Source organism: Lepidochelys olivacea, assembly GCF_965140295.1.
Source record: "Lepidochelys olivacea isolate rLepOli2 genome assembly, chromosome: 1".
In the NCBI taxonomy this organism is placed as follows: domain Eukaryota; kingdom Metazoa; phylum Chordata; order Testudines; family Cheloniidae; genus Lepidochelys; species Lepidochelys olivacea.
Genome location: NC_140411.1, coordinates 263849750 through 263870092, shown reverse-complemented (window position 1 = coordinate 263870092; position 20343 = coordinate 263849750). Strand labels below are relative to the sequence as shown.

The 20343-nt window shown below is 41.2% G+C and overlaps 1 protein-coding gene across 2 annotated transcripts in view; it reads left to right on the top strand.

The window, feature by feature from the left end:
- Positions 1 to 20005, top strand: part of UBN2 (ubinuclein 2) — a gene marked incomplete at its 5' end in the record, with an annotated part of 101717 nt that extends 81712 nt beyond the window's left edge. For both annotated transcript variants that reach the window (XM_084629500.1, XM_084629499.1), the window contains 4 exons: positions 1784 to 3322; positions 14687 to 14933; positions 15841 to 15930; positions 18212 to 20005. In XM_084629500.1, coding sequence (XP_084485626.1) covers positions 1784 to 3322; positions 14687 to 14933; positions 15841 to 15930; positions 18212 to 18261 — 1926 coding nt within the window. In that variant the 3' untranslated portion in view covers positions 18262 to 20005. The remainder of the gene's footprint in view (positions 1 to 1783; positions 3323 to 14686; positions 14934 to 15840; positions 15931 to 18211) is intronic.
- Between the last annotated feature and the right edge of the window lie 338 nt (positions 20006 to 20343).

Genomic DNA, 20343 nt, shown 5'->3' with positions numbered 1-20343 from the left:
TTAAGGTCAAAATTTTGTTTCAACTTATTATATTATGAATTATAATATATAACAAAAGTCTGTTTTGACATAAATTATACATGAAAGTCAAAACAAAGTAAAAATGAAATGTATAATTTCAGTAAGATCAAACTGAAATATTTCAGAATATTTCATTTCTCAAAAAATACTGAGATTTCAATTTTTCATCCCAATTTGGGATTAAATCAAATTTTGGAATCTCAGAATTTCCTATGGGCTAGAAATTCCATTTTTTGACCAGCTCTTTTTATCACACACTTGATCCAGGTTCTTTGAGTGGACCCATTTGGTAACCTCCCTAAAAGAGCATATGCACATTTTTAAAAAATCTGCCTCCTGTTCGTTGTGGCCTCTCAAGTGTTTGGCTTAATGGCTCTGTTGACAAGGAGGAAATATGGTGGAATCCAGTTAACATCAGTTTGCACAATGCAATCTTTGTTCACATACTAAACCATTTATCATGAATATATTGCTAATGATCCTGTTTTATATCAATTAAAAATCACTGGTTACTTGTTTCAAACAGCACTTAATTGCATGTGGTGGCACCACATGCAGTTACTCACTCTAGAGACTTATGCCATAGGCTTTAAAGTGGGTAATATACTATTTGGCTTTATTGTAATTTTAAGTTATAAAGCCATTTCAAATGGGCTGTAAGAAGGTACTAAATGCGTTAAAGTATTACAAATTTTTTAAAAATGCATGTGCTTTGGTGAATTCATTTTCGTCTTAAATTAGGTCGTAGCACTGGAAAATTTTGCATATTTGGGTGGACAAGTTGTGTAGTAAGCTGATGTAGCCTCTAACTAGGCTTGACTGTATTTCATCTGAGTTCCATTGTAGTTATGTTTGTAGCTCAGATTTGCCTTAACTTTCAGCATACTGAAGACTAGCTCTGTAAGCCTCTATAATACAGTTTACTCTTTCATATTCCAAGTGGAACTACAGCTCTAGGTCTTGCTCCTGTGAGCAACACTGAGTATACTGCTAACATACTCCAGGAATATGTCGGCCTGGTACAGTAGATCATGTTGTCACTTTGTTACATTATGTACACAGGACTGAATTTGACTGAAACTACCCATTTTAAAATGTTGCATTCTAGAACCACTTCCTTGCTGCACCATCTCTTCCTGTGTGTGTTCAGTCATGCAGGCAGAGAAAGGTGGGACAGTATGCCATAATGTGTAACCTTATTGATATCTAGATATTAAGGGGTGAGTGCCTTACATATTCTAAATGTCAGTTTCTTTATAGGTCTCCTACAAACTCTGACCCAGAGCCTCGAAAAGTATTTAGGTGCCTAACTCCCATTGTAAACAATGGGAGTTAGGCACCTAAATACTTTTCGAGGATCTTGGATCCTGTTCATAGCATGGTCATTATCTGGGATTTTGCATCAAGATGGCATGGAGGCCATTCCCAATGCCTTACCACTTAACTCACATTTTTACATTCAGTGTTCTTAATATGATCGCTTGCAGAGCATAATACCTGTTCCTCATAACTGAATATTATGTTTTCCCCTTCCCGTACCCTATTACCTGGTGAACAAGGTATTCTGTACTGCAGCATCTAGGTATCAGATAATGCATTAAAGGAAATCTTTAAAGGAAAAATACAACAATAGAGCTTTGCTTCTGGATTTGCAGAATGATAGCATTGCTAAATAAAGTTATGTTGATCTGCTTTGGAGAGGGCATTGTGACTTCCTATTGTTTTTCTATATTTTTATCCCATACCCCCAACCCCCCACCAGGACTCCAGTCCAAAGAAAGAGCAGAAAGCCTGTACATCTTTGGTGACTTCAGCTTGTGTTACTACACTGAATTCCAGCGCACCTATCAGTACAGTAGCTAGCTCTATCTGTACATCAGCTCCAGAGACCATCTGTTTGGATGACTCACTGGATGAAGACCTCTCTTTCCACCCACCTTCTCTGGATTCTATATCTGATGCTTTGGCAGTTATCAACAATGGAGCCAAGATCTTGCCCGTGGGGTCCACCATAGACACACCAACCTCAAGACCTCGCCCTGGGCTGAGAGAAGAGAAACTAGCAAGCATCATGAGTAAGTTGCCTCTAGCAACTTCAAAGAAGGTAGAGCCAGCTCAGACTCCACATTCATCCAGTCTTATCGCTGGTCACACAGGACCAGTACCAAAGAAGCCCCAGGACTTAGTTCACACGGGCATCTCTTCAGGCCTTATTGCTGGCTCTTCAATTCAAAACCCCAAGGTTTCCTTGGAACCTTTGCCAGCCAAACTACTTCAGCAAGGACTACAGAGGTCAAGCCAGATCCAAGCTGCTTCCTCTTCGCAGACCCATATTTCTTCCTCCTCCAAGGCCCAAGCAGTTACTTCCTCCTCCTCTCAGAAGTGCAAGGATGCTGCTATCGTGGTATCCTCTTCAGAGGGCCAAGGTGGTTCTTCCTCAACATTACAAGTGACAAAGATGCACCAGCATTCAGCTGTCCAACAGAAATATGTGTCTCCTCTACAAGCAACTATTAGTAAGTCACAGACCAATCCAGTGGTGAAACTGAGTAGCAATCCCAAACTCTCCTGTTCATCCCCAGTCATCAAGAGTCCAGATAAGCCAGTAATGTACCGCCTTCCTTTGTCTAACCCCTCATCTGGAAGTGGTTCTCAAGTATCCCACCCTCTAGTTTCTCGGACAACATCCAGCACCTCTACCTCTAGTAACTGTTTTGCCAAGACTATGGTGTCGCAGGGTTCTTCCCAGGGTTTCAAGCCTCCCTTCTCCATGGCTGCCTCTCCTAAACCTGCTGCCTCTCCCAAGTCCACAGCATCCAAACCCTCTGTCACACCCAAGCCCACAGCATCATCTAAATTTCCATCTAAATCAACCTCATCCTCCAGGCCCACAACATCACACACTTCTTCCAGTTCAAATGCACTAGTATCCCAGAGTAGTCACTCCAGTAGCAGCCCCCTTCATAAACAGCCCAGCGGAGTAAATATCAGCAGGCAGTCTCCAACAATGAATTTGCTGCCCTCTAGTCGCACCACAGGCCTTCAGCCTGCAAAGAACCCTCAGGCCTCTTCAAAGTTGCCCAACTCTTCTCCCTCTGGGACTATTGGCAAAAATAACTTGAGTGGAGTCGGAATGAATGTACCTGCCAGCAGGGGCAGTAACCCTAATTCAAGCGGAACAAGTAGGACTAGTCTCTCTGGGGGAGCAGGAAGTGGAACACAGGGTGCTACTAAACAATTGTCAACGCCACACAGGCCATCTTCTGCCTCAGGGTCTCCAGTTGTAGCAGCCAGCGTGCAGGTATGTATCTAATGAGACTTAATTGTGGGACTCATAATGTGATTTACTTTGAAGTTTCTTTTTGTCACTATCCTTTCCCATAAATGTGATTGAATATTGGTCGTGAACATGTTTTCACTAAATCTTTCTAATGCATATGCTGAAATGGTTTCACACTGGTGAAAGGGATGCTTCCTCACAGGGGCAGGGTTCCAACTGACCTTAGGGTTCAGGAGGGAAGGAATTTTCAGCACAACATATATTGGCACGTCTGTGGTGTAATGGAGCAGATTTTGTCTTCTCTGGAATACTGAGAAGAGATATATTAGATTTTTGTGGACTACAACTACTTAATGGTATTTCTGGAGATTGCAGTGGAATTAAGCATTGGTGAACTGAGGCCATTCCTTCTGTGTTTGATTTCCTTTATTGTAATGGCACTGATAAAGAAGGGTGTCTAGTACATCTACTAGCCACTCTTCCAGGATTGACTTGTACAATGAAAATTAAGTTGTGTAGGGTTAGAATAACAAGTATGACCTCTGTTAAATTGATGGATAACCAGCATAATTTTAATATTTATGCTATGGAATACTTTCAGAAGGCATATGAAAGCCCAGGAGTGTGTACACATCCTGGAAATGAACTAAGTAAAAAGGGCTTGGGCAAGATTTGATTGTACATGAATAAAAACAACGCTTCATAGTTGCTCATATGAGAGAGTTTGAAAATATGCCCTGGCCAGACTTGCGGAAGCTCTGGTACCACTAACCAGGGAAGAGAATTTACAATTTCCAGAGTATTCTGTTCCACTTAGTAGGAATAATTAGGTTATTGGCAGGTTTGGGCAAAACAGATTCTCAGATTAATCGTCTCTTCAGGTCTGAGATTTTCAGTTCTCAGGTTAACATTTGAGTAAAGCTGGAGTGTAAATAACTACCTTTTGTTAGCATATGGTTCTCCACACTCTTATCCATAGGCTATTGTTTATGCTTTTACAATTCTGTGTGCCAAATTCATGGGACACATCTTTCCTCTACTATCCCTGCTGCACAGAAGAACTGAAGAAAGTAGGAAATAAAAGACCTTGTGATCGTGTAATTAAACACTATATCGTAATGCATATGCACAACTGTGCTGACTTAAAGTTGCATAGTAGACAACCATACATTTGACTTTTTCTCACTTCTTGAGAGCTTGACTTTGCAACCTAAATAATATTCCTTTAACATGGCTTTTTGTATGTAGTGTCCTAGGGTTTTGTTTGTTTGTTTTTTAAGAAAAAAGTAAAAACAGATATATTATGTACATCTGTAATGGCCTCCTTCATAAAGCATCATCAGCATTCTTTGAACCCTAAATCTGTGCTGCAATGCTGAAGACTTGTAGCACTTACAGATCTCACTTTATTAGCTGGCAGCAAGAGAAATTTGTTTATGCCACAGTAAGAAGGGATTTACAGGCACCATATGCTGGATTTGGAGGTTTATGGGGGAGTCTGGCCCATTTTTTTTCTTCCTGATTGAGGAGTTGAGGGAGCACCTGCCCTATGTGGTACCCCCACCAAGGAAGGGGATGTGATGCTGGGGCCATCCACTGAATTAGAGGATTATGGTTCATAGATAAGGCCAGAAAGGACTATTGTGATAATCTAGTCTGGCCATAGTAGGACTTCCCTGAATTAATTCCTGTTTGAATTAGAGTATCTTTAAAAAAAAAAAAATTAAGAAATTGTAATCTTTAATTTTAGAAATTCCAAGAATGTTTTAGTTCTGGCTATGGCTATGGAGGTGCGACAACTTCACTTCAGAAAGCACCTCCAGGCTCTCCAGCGGGAAAAGCGAACAGCAATATGGGCTTCCCTGAGGCAGTAGAGACAGTGTTGGTGCTTGTCATTCATAGAGAATGAGTGAGGGCAGGAAAAACAGTTCTTAAACCCAGGACTGGAAGGCACAGTCCATGGGAGGAGGAGGAGATCAGATTCCAACCAGTGAAAACTATAACTATCTACACACTACGAAAAACAACAAAGAACTATATAGGAGGTAGAGTAAAAGTTCTCTTTGCGTAAACACTAAGATCGCAGAGGAACAGCGGTTCTGACTCCAGCCATGTGGCGGTAAGAGGGAACTGGAGAGGCGTCAACCCATATGGCTTGTTGTTTTTTGGAGGAGGACACAGTGGATGGCTGTGGACGCTGCTGTGTGCTGTACTGTACTGCAAACAGCGTTTCCTTCTGCATCCATGTATCCACCTCCATACTGATTACTGCTCGCTACTCATCCATGATTGGAATAAATACAAGGACCACTACTTGAAGAGGTTACTTACCTGTAACTGGAGGTTCATCAAGATGTGTGGTCCCTATTTGTATTCCAATAACTGCTCGACAGGCATCGACCTGCACGGCCTGTTATAACCTCGGCTGGGAGCACAAGGAGACACATGATGTATGGGTCAGCGGACACTGCTACAAAAACCCTCCAGTGCATGGCCTGCACACGCATCCATGATTGGAATACAAATAGGGATCACACATCTCAAAGAACCTCCAGTTACAGGTAAATAACCTCCTCTTATTTATTAACTCATCCAGCCAGCATAAACTTGTAGCACTTACAAACCAGCCAGCAAGCCAGCTGTCCAAGTCTGTTCTGAAAGTGTGAACAAAGAAATCCTTTTAAACGAACTGCCATTGCGTACCCATGGTATTGATCAGAGAGCTCTGAGAAAGTTTGTTGTGTTTTAACAACATATCCGTAGAACCTAAAGCAGCAGTTTATTTGAATTTTTTTAAGATGCACTAAGATCCTTCTCCCAGCTTTCAAAATAGCTTTATTCTTTCTGTTTAGTCATCCTCTTGCAAGCTTGAAACTGACATTTTCCCTTATTGTTCTCAGTGATTTATTCTGACGTATGCATTCTAGTTGTAGTAGAACACTTGGGCTTGCTGGGGCTGTATGATTTTTTTTGCTTAGTTTTCCCGTATGGCCTTTACCCCTTCCATCTGATGCTGTAATCTCCTCAGATGTAAACCACAATGGTCGTACCTGATCAGAACTTGCATTAAAAACTTCCAAAGAGGAGATCCAACAACTCGTTTCTGGGAGACTGTGTGGTCTAGTGGATAAAACACTAAACTGGGACTTGTGTTCCATTTCCGGTTCTGCCACTGGCTTGCTGGGTAGACCTGATACCTCCTTTTGTAAATTGCTTTGAGATCTACAGATGAAAAGCATTTATATAAGAGCAAAATTCAGTTATTAATTTTTATTAAAGAATACCCAGGCTTCTGTGTTTTTAAAAAAAAAAAAAAAAATTCATGATATTCTTCCCACTGAGCTGTTACCGTACCAGTAGCACAGTACCCTGTTGTGAGGTGCTGGATTGCTGTAGAAGTGTCAGCTTTTGAATGGGATGTAAAATAGAACGCTTGACCACTCATCACCGTTAAAGATTCCATGCTACTTTTTGAAGAATAGGGACAATAGCTCTGGTTATTTGGCCAAATTCCAATTAGGGTAATTACGTTCTGCCTGCCTAAACCAAAAATTAGTCCTACAGTTACACCTAGAAAGATTCTTTACTTTCTGTTAAACAGTTGTGGCATTTTACAACATATGACTTGTTGTGGGGATGGATATATATGCTATCTGTCATAGGCAGCGATACGCTTTTTAAAACATGCTGTTTATTGCACAACAAATCAAGAGAACCATATACAACATTATATAACTCCAACTAATGAAAGCATGTATTATGTATGTGTACAGATATACACAAAGTATTAAAGGCTTCAGTTCTGCGACACATGCACTTTTGTTAAAGTACAATGCATGTAAAAATACACATAATCTACTGAAATGCTCATGAAGCAGACAGGAGCTTGATTATTAAGGTTTTCTCTACAGATCAACAGAAAGTAAACTGCCTGACGCTTAATTTATCTGTCTCAGAAGGATAAGGGGCTGGTTGAGCTGACTGTAAGAATATGAACCTGTGGTTTCTGGAAGAATAGGTATTTCATACTTGATGCTTTCTCCATTAAACTATTACCTGCTGAAGGTTGGAAGTTTTATTCCTATGGAATGTCTTTTCCAATTAATGAACATACAGCCATATTGCGTAACTACATTGGCTTGATTTTTTTTCCAAAATGTGAAATAGTGAATGATGACCATTTGAATGTCCGCATAGTTACTGTAACCTTCTCTCCAGCTTGTTAGACTCTGATATCTTCCTGCTCCAGTTAATCTAAAATGCAGTTTCCTTTTCTTAACCATGTCTCTTGCTTCTTGAATTTCTGCATTACTTCCTGCTATTTTCCTGTATGAAGTTCAAGCTTCTCTTCACCTTAATGGTTCTCAGTAATTTTACCCTCGTCTTTTTTGTCTTCATCTCCTTCCACTACCTTCTTTGCTGCTTTCTGCACCACCTCATAGGTCTGAAATACCCTTTCCATTAATAAACAATAATCTCCCCTCAACTTCTATATTAAGAAAGTACTACAGCCAAAATATATTCTGTGAAACATTTGAGCTTCGTGGCCAAACCCTAACTGTGTCTCCTCCCCTCTCTTGTTTTCACTTGTGCCTTTAGTTGATGAGCCCTTTGGGTAGAGGTGTGTTATGTTTGGCAGTGATGCATTTACAGCAATATTTAAAGGATGAATACAACTAGGTTTCAGAATAATAAGGGGGATCACATTTTGCAGTGGTGGTGGTTGTCTGTCTGTAGATTCAGGACAGAATTGCAGTTCACATTGGGAAGGTTTTCTCTACAATGAGGGAAGCTAGTAACTTGTTTTAAATGAAAGTTTATATTTTATTATAACCCTCCTCCTGCCCTTAAAACAACCAACCAGCCATGAGTGATACCAGAAAGTTGACAGTGGTTCATACACCTTCATGCCTTATGGGTGCGATCATTCTGATTATTTTAGCTTCTCCAGATTAAGTATGGAGGCTTTGTCTCCTTTTGTCCACCGAGCTCTTGTTGAGAAAATCAAAGTTTTCTTGTATGACCAATCTGAGATCAGGTGGGGAAAAAAGCAATGTAACTGTCTTGAACTCTGTCCTTAGTGGTCCAAGTGACATACACAATCCTGTATTGATCCATCAGATCAGACAGGGTGCTTGATTGACAAAGGTAGTTGAAGTAACTTAAACTTCTAAATGGTATTTGACTTGATATCACTTGACATTCTGATTAAAAAATGTTGCACTATACAAAATCAATCCTATTTAATGGATTAAAAACATGTTAACTGATAGCTCTCAAAGGAATTGAAAATGGGGAATCTGAGACCAAGGGCAGTAATTCTAGTGGAGTCCCATAGGAATCTGTTTTTGGTCCAGTACTATGCACAAGAACATCAGAATGACCATACTGGGTCAGACCAGTGGTACATATAGCGCAGTATTCTGTCTTCCGACAGTGGCCAGTGCCAGGAGCTTCAGAGGGAGTGAACAAGACAGGGCAATTTGAGTGATCTATCCCATTGTCTAGTCCTAGCTTCTAGCAGCCAGAGGTTTAGGGACACCCAGAGAGTAGGGTTGCGTCCCTGAGCATCTTGGCTAGAAGCCATTGATAGCCCTATCCTCCATAAACTTACATAATTGTTTTTTAACCCAGTTTTACTTTTGGCTTTCACAACATCCCTCTCAGTGAGTTCCACAGGTTGACTGTGTGTTGTGTGAAAAAGTACTTCGTTAGGTTTGTTTTAAATCTGCCGCTTATTAATTTCGTTGGGTGACTTAAGGGGTAAATAACACTTTGTCCACACCATTCATGATTTTATAGACCTCTATCATATCCCCCTTCAGTCATCTCTTTTCCAAAGTGACCAGTCCCAGTCTTTTTAATCTCTCCTTATGTGGAAGCTTATATGGAAGCTACTCCTAATAATTTTTGTTGCCCTTTTCAGTATTTTTTCCAATTCTAATGTATCTTTTTTAGGATGAGACAACCAGAACTGCTCACAGTATTCAAGGAGTGTGCATACCAAGGATTTATATAATTGCATTGATATTTTCTGTCTTATCTATGCCTTTCCTAGTGGTTCCTAACATTCTGTTAATTTTTTTGACTGCCGCTGTACATTCAGCAGATGTTTTCAAAGAACTAGCCACAATGACTCCAAGATCTTTGAGTGTTGACAGCTAATTTAGATCCCATCATTTTGTATGTTTAGTTGGAATTTTTTTTCCAGTGTGCATTATTTTGCATTTATCATCTGCCATGTTGTTGCCCAGTCACCCAGTTTTGTGAGATTCCTTTGTAACTCTGCAGTCTGCTTTGGATTTAACTATCTTGAGTAAGTATTCAATATCTTTATCAATGATCTGGAGGGAAACTTGATTGTGGGTAAAGTTTGTAAATGACACTAAAATCAGTGGAGCAGTAAATAATGGGGACAGGTTAGTTCTTTAGAGCAATGTGGATTGTATAGTAAGCTGGGCTTACTCAAACATGTGTGCAGCTAAATCCATGCAGGACCAAAGAATATAAGTCACTTATAGGATGGGAAAATGTATTTTGGGCAACTGTGACTTGAAGAAAAGGACTTCAGGGTCATGGTGGATAACCAACTGAATGTGAGCTCACAATGCAGTGCAGCTACTTAAAAGCAAAGGCAATGTACGCAGGGGAATATTGGGTAGAGTAGGAAGGGATGTATGGCATTAGTGAGACCATTACTGGACTACTGTGTTCAGTTCCATGTCCATGCTTCAAAAAAGGCAAATTGGAAATGATTCAGAAAAGAGCTACAAGAACAATTCAAGGTCTGGAAAATCAGTTTTATGGTGGAACATTAATGATCAATCCATGTAGGTTATCCAAGAGATGGTTGGATCCAGATAACTTGATCGCTATCTAGCTATCTTCATGGGAAGAAGATTTCAGAGAGTCGAGGGTTTTTTAATCTAGCATACAAGGCATTAAAAGATCAAATGGCTGGAAGTTGAAACTCGACAAATTCAGATTTGAAGTGAGGCACAAAATTTTAAGTTAGAATAATTAGCCATTGGTGGATTCTCTGTTGCTTGAAGTAACTAAATTAAGACAGAATATCCTTCTAAAAGGAGGATGGGCTGTGTTGTGCAGGACGTCACCACAGATGATCAAAATATGGTCTTCCTGGCCATAAAATCTATGGCAATGGTGGTGTTGGCACCTAGCAGCCATGTTTGAAAAGTACTTTTTCTTCTTTGAGTGATTGCTCATGTCCCTTCCATCTTAGGGGGGTGTGCACCATTGCTGGAGATTTTTCCCTTAATAGTATCCATTGGGCTGCTGTAGCACCCTCTGGAGCCACACACTTATGCGCTGGTATAAGGAGTGCTGCTGGCCCCGCACCCTCGGAGTTTCTTCTTACCACCCATGGTAGTTGTTGGAACAATCCTCCTTACTTCAGAAAGGCTTCTTGCTAGTGATTTTCAGACTTTTTCTACATTTGTGGTTGTCATAGTTGTAGTGTATATAGTTCAAGTAGTTTTAGTGTATATATTTAGTGTGAATAATTAGTTCCCATTGTAGAGGGTCATCTTCGCACCAGTGAATCGGCATGCCCCAATCCCTGGGCTGCAAGCCTATGCCCGTGAGTGAACCGTACTCCAACTGCTTAAGGTGGCTAGGCAACGCTCGTGTGAAGGACAAGTACCTGATCTGTTGGGACTTCAGATCCTGCATCAAGAAAGACGGGGACATCAGACTGAAGGCTCTCCCCGAGGAAGCCGCGCTCAGACCTGTCTCAGAGCCAAGCCACTCCAATTTGGAGCAGAGTACTTTGGCATCGGTGTGAAGTGCTCCCCTGACATTGAGCTCTTCCTGTTGCCATTCTCCATGTCCAGTGCTAAGGAAGAAGCATAAGAAGCAGTGCACTAAGAGAGGGTACTTGCTGGTGCAGAAGAGAGGCAAGTGGAGAGAACAGAGTTTAGTGAGACCCAGGCTGGGCCACTCTTCTACCCCCGGACCAACGCTGAGGGCGTTGAGCCTGGTGCGGGACCCTCCATCAACACAAGGAAGCCACCATGGTGCTAATGGACTGATAATGCCATTGACCCCACAGGCTTTTCAGGTGACTAGGGACCTTCCCTCTCTTCTGGTTCCGCCAACCCCAGCGGGGGACCTACCAGCTCCAGTGTCCAGAAGCAGGAGGGAACAGGGTGCATCAGGAACCTTCCTGGCACTGGGGCCCCCAGCACCATCTAGGAGCAAGCCATACCTGATACCAGCATCCCTATCTCTGGCATGCCACTGGTCCCCAGACTCCCAGCACCATATGGAGGCAGAAGTGGGTACCGCTCCACCATTGTTGCCGAGAGAAGAATCCTCTTTGGAGTCCAAAGAGAACCTTATGTACTGCCAAAAGCCCACCACCTTATGTACCGCCAAAAGCCTACTCTCCACCGCACTTCAGTGTTGGCACTTCAAAGCTGAAGCTAGTCCAAAATAATGGCAGTCTGATTATTAAGTGTAGCTTCATGTTGATAGCTCGTTCTACTACTGCTACTTCATGAGCTGCTGTTGGTTTTGACCTTTTAAAGCTGTAAATGGCTTGGGTCTGAGTTACCAGAGTTCACCTCTTTCATTGTACCTTGCAGCTGTAGGTGAGATCAGAGGCACTTGAGCTGGAACTCTCTCTGTATATGTCTTCAGTCCCAGAATGTTCTTCCCTGCCCTTTGCTCTGCCAGAGCCTGGATTTGTTTACTTTTGAATGTGCTAGAAAGCTCAGCTCTGTTTCTCAGACATTTCACAAGAGAACAGTTGGAAGAGATTAGAGTCATAAAGTTTAAGGTCAGAAGGGATCACCAGATCATCTAGCCTGATCTCCTATATATCACAGGCCACCAACACTCACACACTAAAGCCAACAACCAAAATTAGACCATGTGCCACAGGCAGAGAATAGGAGGGACCGAGGTGCACCAATGCCTAAGGCCTGTGCAATGGCAGGGAATTATCATATGACTTCTGTGTCTTTGGAGAACTGGTGATTATAATTATATAGGCAGTAAACAGTTGACTTAAGTGATTTTGCATATGATATATGGGTTATTTTTAAAGACTCCTGTCATAAAGGGAAGGGTAACCACCTTTCTGTATACAGTGCTATAAAATCCCTCCTGGCCAGAGGGAAAACCCTTTCACCTGTAAACGGTTAAGAAGCTAGGTAACCTCGCTGGCACCTGACCCAAAATGACCAATGAGGGGACAAGATACTCTCAAATCTGGAGGGGAGGGGGGAACAAAGGGTTCTGGCTGGCTGTGTGATGCTTTTGCTGGAAACAGATCAGGAATGCAAGCCTTACAACTCCTGTAAAGTTAGTAAGTAATCTAGCTAGAAAATGCGTTAGATTTTCTTCTGTTTAATGGCTTGTAAAATAAGCTGTGCTGGAGGGAATGTATGTTCCTGTTTTTGTGTCTTTTTATAACTTAAGGTCTTGCCTAGAGGGATTCTCTATGTTTTGAATCTGATTACCCTGTAAGGTATTTACCATCCTGATTTTACAGGTGATTCTTTTATCTTTAATTAAAATTCTTCTTTTAAGAACCTGATTGATTTTTTTCATTGTTCTTAAGATCCAAGAGTTTGGGTCTGTGTTCACCTGTACCAATTGGTGAGGATTATTATCAAGCCTTCCCCAGGAAAGGGGGTGTAGGGCTTGTGGGGGATATTTTGGGGGAAGACGTCTCCAAGTGGTCTCTTTCCCTGTTTTTTGTTTAAAACACTTGGTGGTGGCAACATACTGTTCAAAGACAAGGCAAAGTTTGTACCTTGGAGAAGTTTTTAACCTAAGCTGGTATAAAAAGCTTAGGGGGGTCTTTCATGCAGGTCCCCACATCTGTACGCTAGAGGTCAGAGTGGGGAAAGAACCTTGACAACTCCAGAGCAGGAATTGTACTTTCTTTTATGAAAAGCAATTGTTATCCCTGTTTGTTGTTTCTTGTGGGATGCAGTAGGCCTCCATCTAGTTAGGATCTTTCACTGTTAAGGCTAGTCCGAATGAATTAGTAGAAATAAAGCTTTCCATAAACAATCAGGCTTATTTCTTTGCCCTTCTGGGACACCAGGTATGCTAGCATTCCACTTGCTTGCTTTGTATTTTCTTTAACCACCTTCATCTTAGTTTTGTTGTTGATGTAGTTAGCAGAAGCTTTCACCATTCTGTCAAGAACTGTCCTCACTTGGTTTCTCCTACCAGAGTCTCTACTAACATTCAAGGAGATTTCCCCTACATCTTGGTGATCTCAGTTCACCTTTTAAAACTATTATGTATTTAATCCAAGTTTACTATTCGAAAACACCCTATTTCCTCGTACTATATTCAGTACATGTCTGTGACTCAGATGCCTGTTACATGTCCATGTTGGTTTCCATTCAGACAGGCTCTCCTGTTTTTTGTTTTTGTTTTTCCTTTTTACCTTGATTCTTGAATGAATAAGAATTATTTGGTGAAGGAGGAAGATTGGTGAATGAGCTGGACAGTTGCTGGTATTTAGATGGCAGGCTAATTAATGCATTTTGGAATATTCTGAATATTCCTGGCTCTTCTTTATCCATCCTGGAGATGAAATTAACACAAATGTAATTTGGATATCAGATGGTATGCAGAGATTATATTTTCTCTGAGCAAGATTTTTTTTTTCTGCCTTCCCTCTGAAATTCTCATTAGTGTGATTATGGCCACTTATTTGCAGTGCCATGTATCTCTTGAAATGGAGCCATTTTTAAATATAGTTGTGGTTTTCAGGACTCCTTATTGTAAACATCTTGTTATGAAATAAAAAATCTACTAGTGTACTCAGTGTTTTTAAAGTATATATTTTGAAGGGGAAGAGGTTCCACATCTCCAAAAAATTCAGAGCTACTCTTACTAGATTAAAAATAACAATGCAAAACATTAATGGGAAATTTCCTCTTTAGAGCTCTGATTACCCTCCTTCTCATGTACAACCAGCAAAGAAATGGTGTTATGCCTAGACTGAAGGCAATCACAAGAGATGAACAAGAATGTCATTATGCCTGAATCTTATAAAATTGAAAATTGTGCTTATATAACAAGCCAAGAATGTGAGGAAAAACTCAAACATTGATAGCAGATAGTTTTAAGGAATTAAGCTTGGTATTTTAAGGAACACCAGATATAACACAAACATTTCAATTCTTTAAATTTTTTTAACTTTCTGTTCTTGGTTTTGTCTCAGTACGGCTTTGATTGTAAACTCCTTGGATCAGGAACTGATTTTTTTTTTTCTGTGTCTGTACAGCACCAGCACCTAGCACAGTGGGTCCTGGTCCATGACTAGGGCTCCTAGGTGCTACAGTAATACTTTCAAAAAATTGCTTATTGTTATTTGTAACCCCTGTCTCTGTACAGTCAACAGCAGGAGCATCATTACTGGCAAATGCCTCACCTCTGACGCTTATGACATCACCCCTGTCTGTAACCAATCAGAATGTGACATCTGCACCATTGACTCCTTTTGGGATGCTGGGTGGCCTTGTTCCTGTGACTGTACCCTTCCAATTTCCCTTGGAGCTGCTTGGCTTTGGGACGGACACAGCTGGAGTAACAACCACCTCGGGATCTACCTCAGCGGCTTTCCACCACAGCCTAGCTCAGAGTAAGTGAAGCTAGTTATTCACACTGCAATGTAATTCAGCGTCCTTACTTCACCACTTGCGAACTCAAATTGGGAAGGAAGTGATGGAAACACCATTGCTTGAGTTACTTTAAAGTTGGACTGGGCAAAGTACAGTGTTATAATGTGTTATATAATTCTGTAATTGTGTATGATTCTAAAAATTAATCACAGTTTCTAAAAATTAGTCAGTTTTCTTCAAGATGATGACCAGCACTAACATGTTCATAGTATACAATGGGATTTGAACTTACTTTTTGTATTAGTTTGTCCCACCTTTTTAGAAGAGAGAACACAGTTTTATTACAGTAGTTTCTGTGCTATAAGTTTTACAAAGCAATTAATCAAAAGACTGGTAATGCAGAGACACTTGGTCTAGGTCAGAGCCATGCTCCTCTCGGTAGCAGCTCACACAGAGCCTCTGATACTAGAACCATTTTTAACTGCAAGGGAGAATATTGACCAAGACAGGATTTATTATCTCCTAGTGTAGAAAAAGCCTTTAGATTTTCCACTTGGATTATTATTGGAGGCAATAGGGCCTTTCTGTTTACTGAAACAGTCCGAAGGATTGCATCTCTAACATGCCCTGAGCACAGGTACTGAATAAACCCATGGCTGAATGGACCAGCTTTTGGTGATGTTAACCCATTGGCCCTTTATCCCACATGTGACAGTGCTATCATGTAATTCTTGATATCTCATTTAAGGTTTGGGGTATGGCTTAAAACAAGTAATGGGAATGTGCTGATGTGCATCTAGTTATTTATGTAGCGCCCATCAACATAGCTCTGAAAATAAGAGGCTGCTGTTTTTAAACATGACAGCCTTCTTGTATACATTGGATTTGAATTCCTGCTTTTTTCCCCAATCTTTTCATTTCATTCAGATTTACTGAAGGGTTTGCAGCCAGGTGCCCAGCATGCAGCAACACTGTCTCATTCACCTCTGCCTGCTCATTTGCAGCAAGCTTACACAGGTAAGGAAATCCTTTTCCCCTCCTCCCTTTCACAGAAGTTAAAAACCTAAAGGCCAAATTTATGTTTTTGGCCTGAGAATTTGTCTGGGCTTCAGCTTCCTTACTGGGGACCAGATTGATGATGATCTGAAGATAACGAAGACAACAAAGGAAGTGGCTGGAATATTCTCAGGCTGCAGTAATGGCAAATGGTGCTCATGCTATTGCAGTTTTATGTGTGGAAATGGAATGGTGGGTCTTTCATTCATAAATTGTCACTACTATTGACTCAAAAGGTCAAAAATCTTGGAGGTAGTGAACTTTCTTGCACTGGAAGCTAGAGACCAAAGATTGCAATGAAACAGAATTATTAGTACCCATTAAATAATTTTATTGGTTACAAGATGAATGAGGGACTTATTTGTGAAGCCATTCTTCCCCTTTGGAGGTGACACTGAACTTCCATTTACCAGCTTCTTGATTTTTCTGTAATTCCTTTGTATACGTACAACACCTCATACTTCCAATAGGAGCAGGAGGTTGAAAACTCCTGACAGATTAGCTCAGACAAATATTTTCCCTTCCCTGAGAGGATTAGTTTGATTTTTTTTTTTTTTTTTTTTTTTTGCAGTATGGTCTAGAGCAGAGGTTCTCAAACTGTGGGTCGCAACCGCGTTTTAATGGGATCGCCCGGGCTGACGTTAGACTTGCTGGGGCTCAGGGTCAACCCTAGGTGGTAGGGCTCAAGTTACTGACCCCCCGACCCAGGGCTGAAGCCCTTCAGCTTTGGAACCCCCGCCTGGGGCAGTGGGGCTTGGGTTTTGGCCCCTCTGCCCATGACAGTGGGGCTTGAGTGGGCTCAGACTTCAGTCCCTCCTCCTGGGGTCATGTAGTAATTTTTTGATCAGAAGGGGGTCACGGTGCAATGAAGTCTGAGCACCCCTGGTCTAGAGCTGTAGCTCACGAAAGCTTATGCTCAAATAAATTTGATAGTCTCTAAGGTGCCACAAGTAATCCTTCTCTTTTTAAGGATACAGACTAACACGGCTGCTACTCTGAAAACTGGTCTAGAACAGTGGCCCTCTGTCATGCCAGCTCCAATTAAGGGAGGTAAATTGGAGCTGGTTAGAGAAACCTGCACCTAATTGGGAAAGGGGAAACAGCTGCCAGACTATTAGCCTGTGGCTATATACAAACCCAGAGGAAGGAAGGGGGGAAGCCAGAGAGGGAAGCCACTAGCTCTTCCCTTCCGGGTGCTGAGGCTAAGGAATCCTCAAGGCTGAAAACCCCAAGCTGTGTAGAGTGAGAAGGTGGTGGGATTGCACCCAGTAAATAAACTGCACCAGTGATTGCTGAACCTGAGGGTCTCTGAGTGGTTTTCGGAGCAGAGCACAGGCAGGACCAAGGGGGACCCTGCTACACCCTGTTACAGTCCACAAGCTCAGCATGGCTGAAAAATCATTCCACAGTTGTAAAGGATCGTGCAATTTAGGACATGGAATTTTCTTGGCTACTTCATGAGTTGTGGCTCAAACAGGGAATGGGGGTCTGAAGTGGGCAGAGTGGAGCTGGGAGTGTTCTTTATTCCACCCACACAATGCTCAGCTCCACAGGTTTTAGGAAAAAAGAAAAGGAGTACTTGTGGCACCTTAAAGACTAACCAATTTATTTGAGCTCCACAGGTTTTAGGCTGTTTCAAGAGCCTGTGAAAGCAGTTAAACCTTTCTTACTCATCTGTTTGCTTCAATAAGTCCTTGTGGCAATAAGTACCATAGGTTGATTTTTATGTGCTTTATTGCAAAGAGTGCTAGAGACACCTGAGGATTAGACTTAGCACTCTCCCAAATGACAATTTAGCTGTTATTTCAAGAAAGAATAGTGTATTGTGCTGAGTGTTAAGCATCAACAATTTTAATGCAAATTAAATAAGTTGGTGAGAAGATAATGAGGGACTCCACTCCGTGAAGACAGCACATTATAGTAGTGTTTGAGCTGGGCATCCCCAATTTAAATTTTAGTTTTAAAAAATAACCAGAAGCCACCCACATCCTGTAGACAACTTATCAGTCAGTCACAGCCTTTGGTGCAAACAAGTACATTCATTTACTGCAAGTCACAGTTGTGCACTCTCACTAGCTGCTGGAATTCACATATTTGGGGCAACCAACAGGAACACAGTTCAGTATTCTGCAGTGCGGGTTGCTTTATTTATAGTGTAACTCACATAATCACAAGAGAACTTTATACCTGTGTTTCTTTGTTCCTCTTCTTTCCCCCTTCTACCCCCACCCCCAAATTCCAGATGGAGGCCAAAGTAAAGGGGACACTAAGTTACAGCGGAAAACCCAGTGACTTCTGGATGAGCAAGGGAGCATGAAGCGGTTCTGATTGGCTGATGGAATCTGCCCAGTTGGGAAAGTGCTTACATGGTCACAGGGCTGCTGTTTCTGTCAATGTTTACATACTCTCATCCCAAGCACTGTGGTGGGAGGAAAGAAGAAAAAGAAAATACTCGATCAAATAGAGGAGGAAAAGGAGGAAAGGCTTTCATGCAGATTGATCATAGTTTGAGCTTACCTAAAGAAACTCAGCCTTTTAAAATCTATTCTGACTGGCAAGTTTCAGTTGTCAAACCCACAGTGGCACAATGTTTACTTTCTGGGTAATGCCTAATGATAAGGAGGAAGCATGAAGAGCGATGGAGTAAATTTCTCCATCTATCCTGGGAGGTAGGAAGCCACCCACTTTAACAATTTGAAAGAATATAAGTGGGCCCTGCAAAAGAATGCAAAAGAATATAAATGGGCCCTGAGTGTATCATATGGTTGTGGACCTTACGTAGTACAGACCAGAGACGGTCTGCTGCTTGGGCAGTCTGACGTAAATAAGAATAAACTTTCCACAGATAGTTTCTGATACAGACATTTGTCCAACATTACCTCTTTGGAAAAGCCTAATGAATACAGGCCTTGTTTGGTTTTGTGGGTACTGTGGCTAAAGCAGTCTCATTACTCCCCAGGCAGAGCTCCCTTTCAAAGAGAGAATCCTGTTGGAGAGGCAGGAGAAGAGTAAAGAGCGGTTTACATTAGTTTCTACTCCCAAGTTAATTTTAGCACAGAATGTTTGGTATTTAAAGAAAAAATTCTGTCTTTTTTACATAAAATGGAATCTAAATTTTGTTTCAGATCAGACAGCATTCTTATCTCCCCACACCTAATTTTTTTGGAAGATGGACACTATGGTTTTCCACCCTTAAACTTGTTTCATTTCTTCAATTGGTTCTCCTTGTGTATCTCTGCTATTACCGTATAGAATCTACATCCTTCATAAAACACAAGGGCACTTCCTCATCCTTGCTGGATCCGTTCCCTCTTCCATCCAACTACTTTCAAAAGCTAGACATGGTAGTGAACCCTTCAGCTCAGGAGAGCTGGATGTGGTTTACTTCAGAGCCAAGTTATACTGCTTCAAGCATTAGCCAAAGAGGAATCGTTCAAAAGCAATCTGGGGTGCCTTTTCTCCTCCTGGGGCTGAATGTGTTGTCTCTTTAGCGTTCCTGGCCCCTTCTGGCCTGGGGTACTCATGACCTGAACTCTGCCCTGCATGGTATTACAAGACAGCAAGGCTGGCTTTCATTTTTGGATAGCAATATATTGGGTAGTCCGTTTGTATGTTTAGGAAACGTTTAGCACACATTGCACTTTTGATAATAGGATAGAAGAGGTTCTTAGATTAAAACTTTATTGTTGAGTCCCATCTTTCTATAAGCGGAAAGAAAAGCATGGCAGAAATTGCAAGGTAAAAGTAAGAAAGTATGGGATCTTCTGATCTGGAATATCACAGTTTCTGATTTGAGGTCCTTTCTGTTGCAAATCCAGTATATCCCTGTGATCAAAGATGCTGGAATTCTAGTCTGTCTTGAACTTTCCAGTAGTTCTGATCTGAGATTGTACTTGTGACTGACCGTCACCTCACACCTTCCAAGTACAAACTTTGACCTCTGGCTATTAAATCTCTAGTGTTTTTGCTAGACCAACTTTTAGCTTTCCATTTTCTTTGACATGTGAACTATTTTTCTTAAGACCAGACAACAATTCTTTTTTCTATTTAGATCTCTTTAATTTTATATATATAAATTATATATAAACATGAATTTAAAATAATATATATTGTATATATCATATAAAAATAAATGAATGTTGGGTTGAGCCCAGCAATAAAGGATTTTGCACAAGGAATTTCTGTAAAGGACAGATTGAACCAAAATAAGATCCATTAGGTTTTGAATTTCACCCCTGTGGCACTAGGCAAATTGTGTTTTTCTGCTAATGTAAGTGTTCTGTAGGTGGCATGTTGGTTAGACAAAATTACAACTCTTAGCATCAAGGTTAATTTCAAAAAGGGTGTATATATTCATACAGACCCTGGCATTCC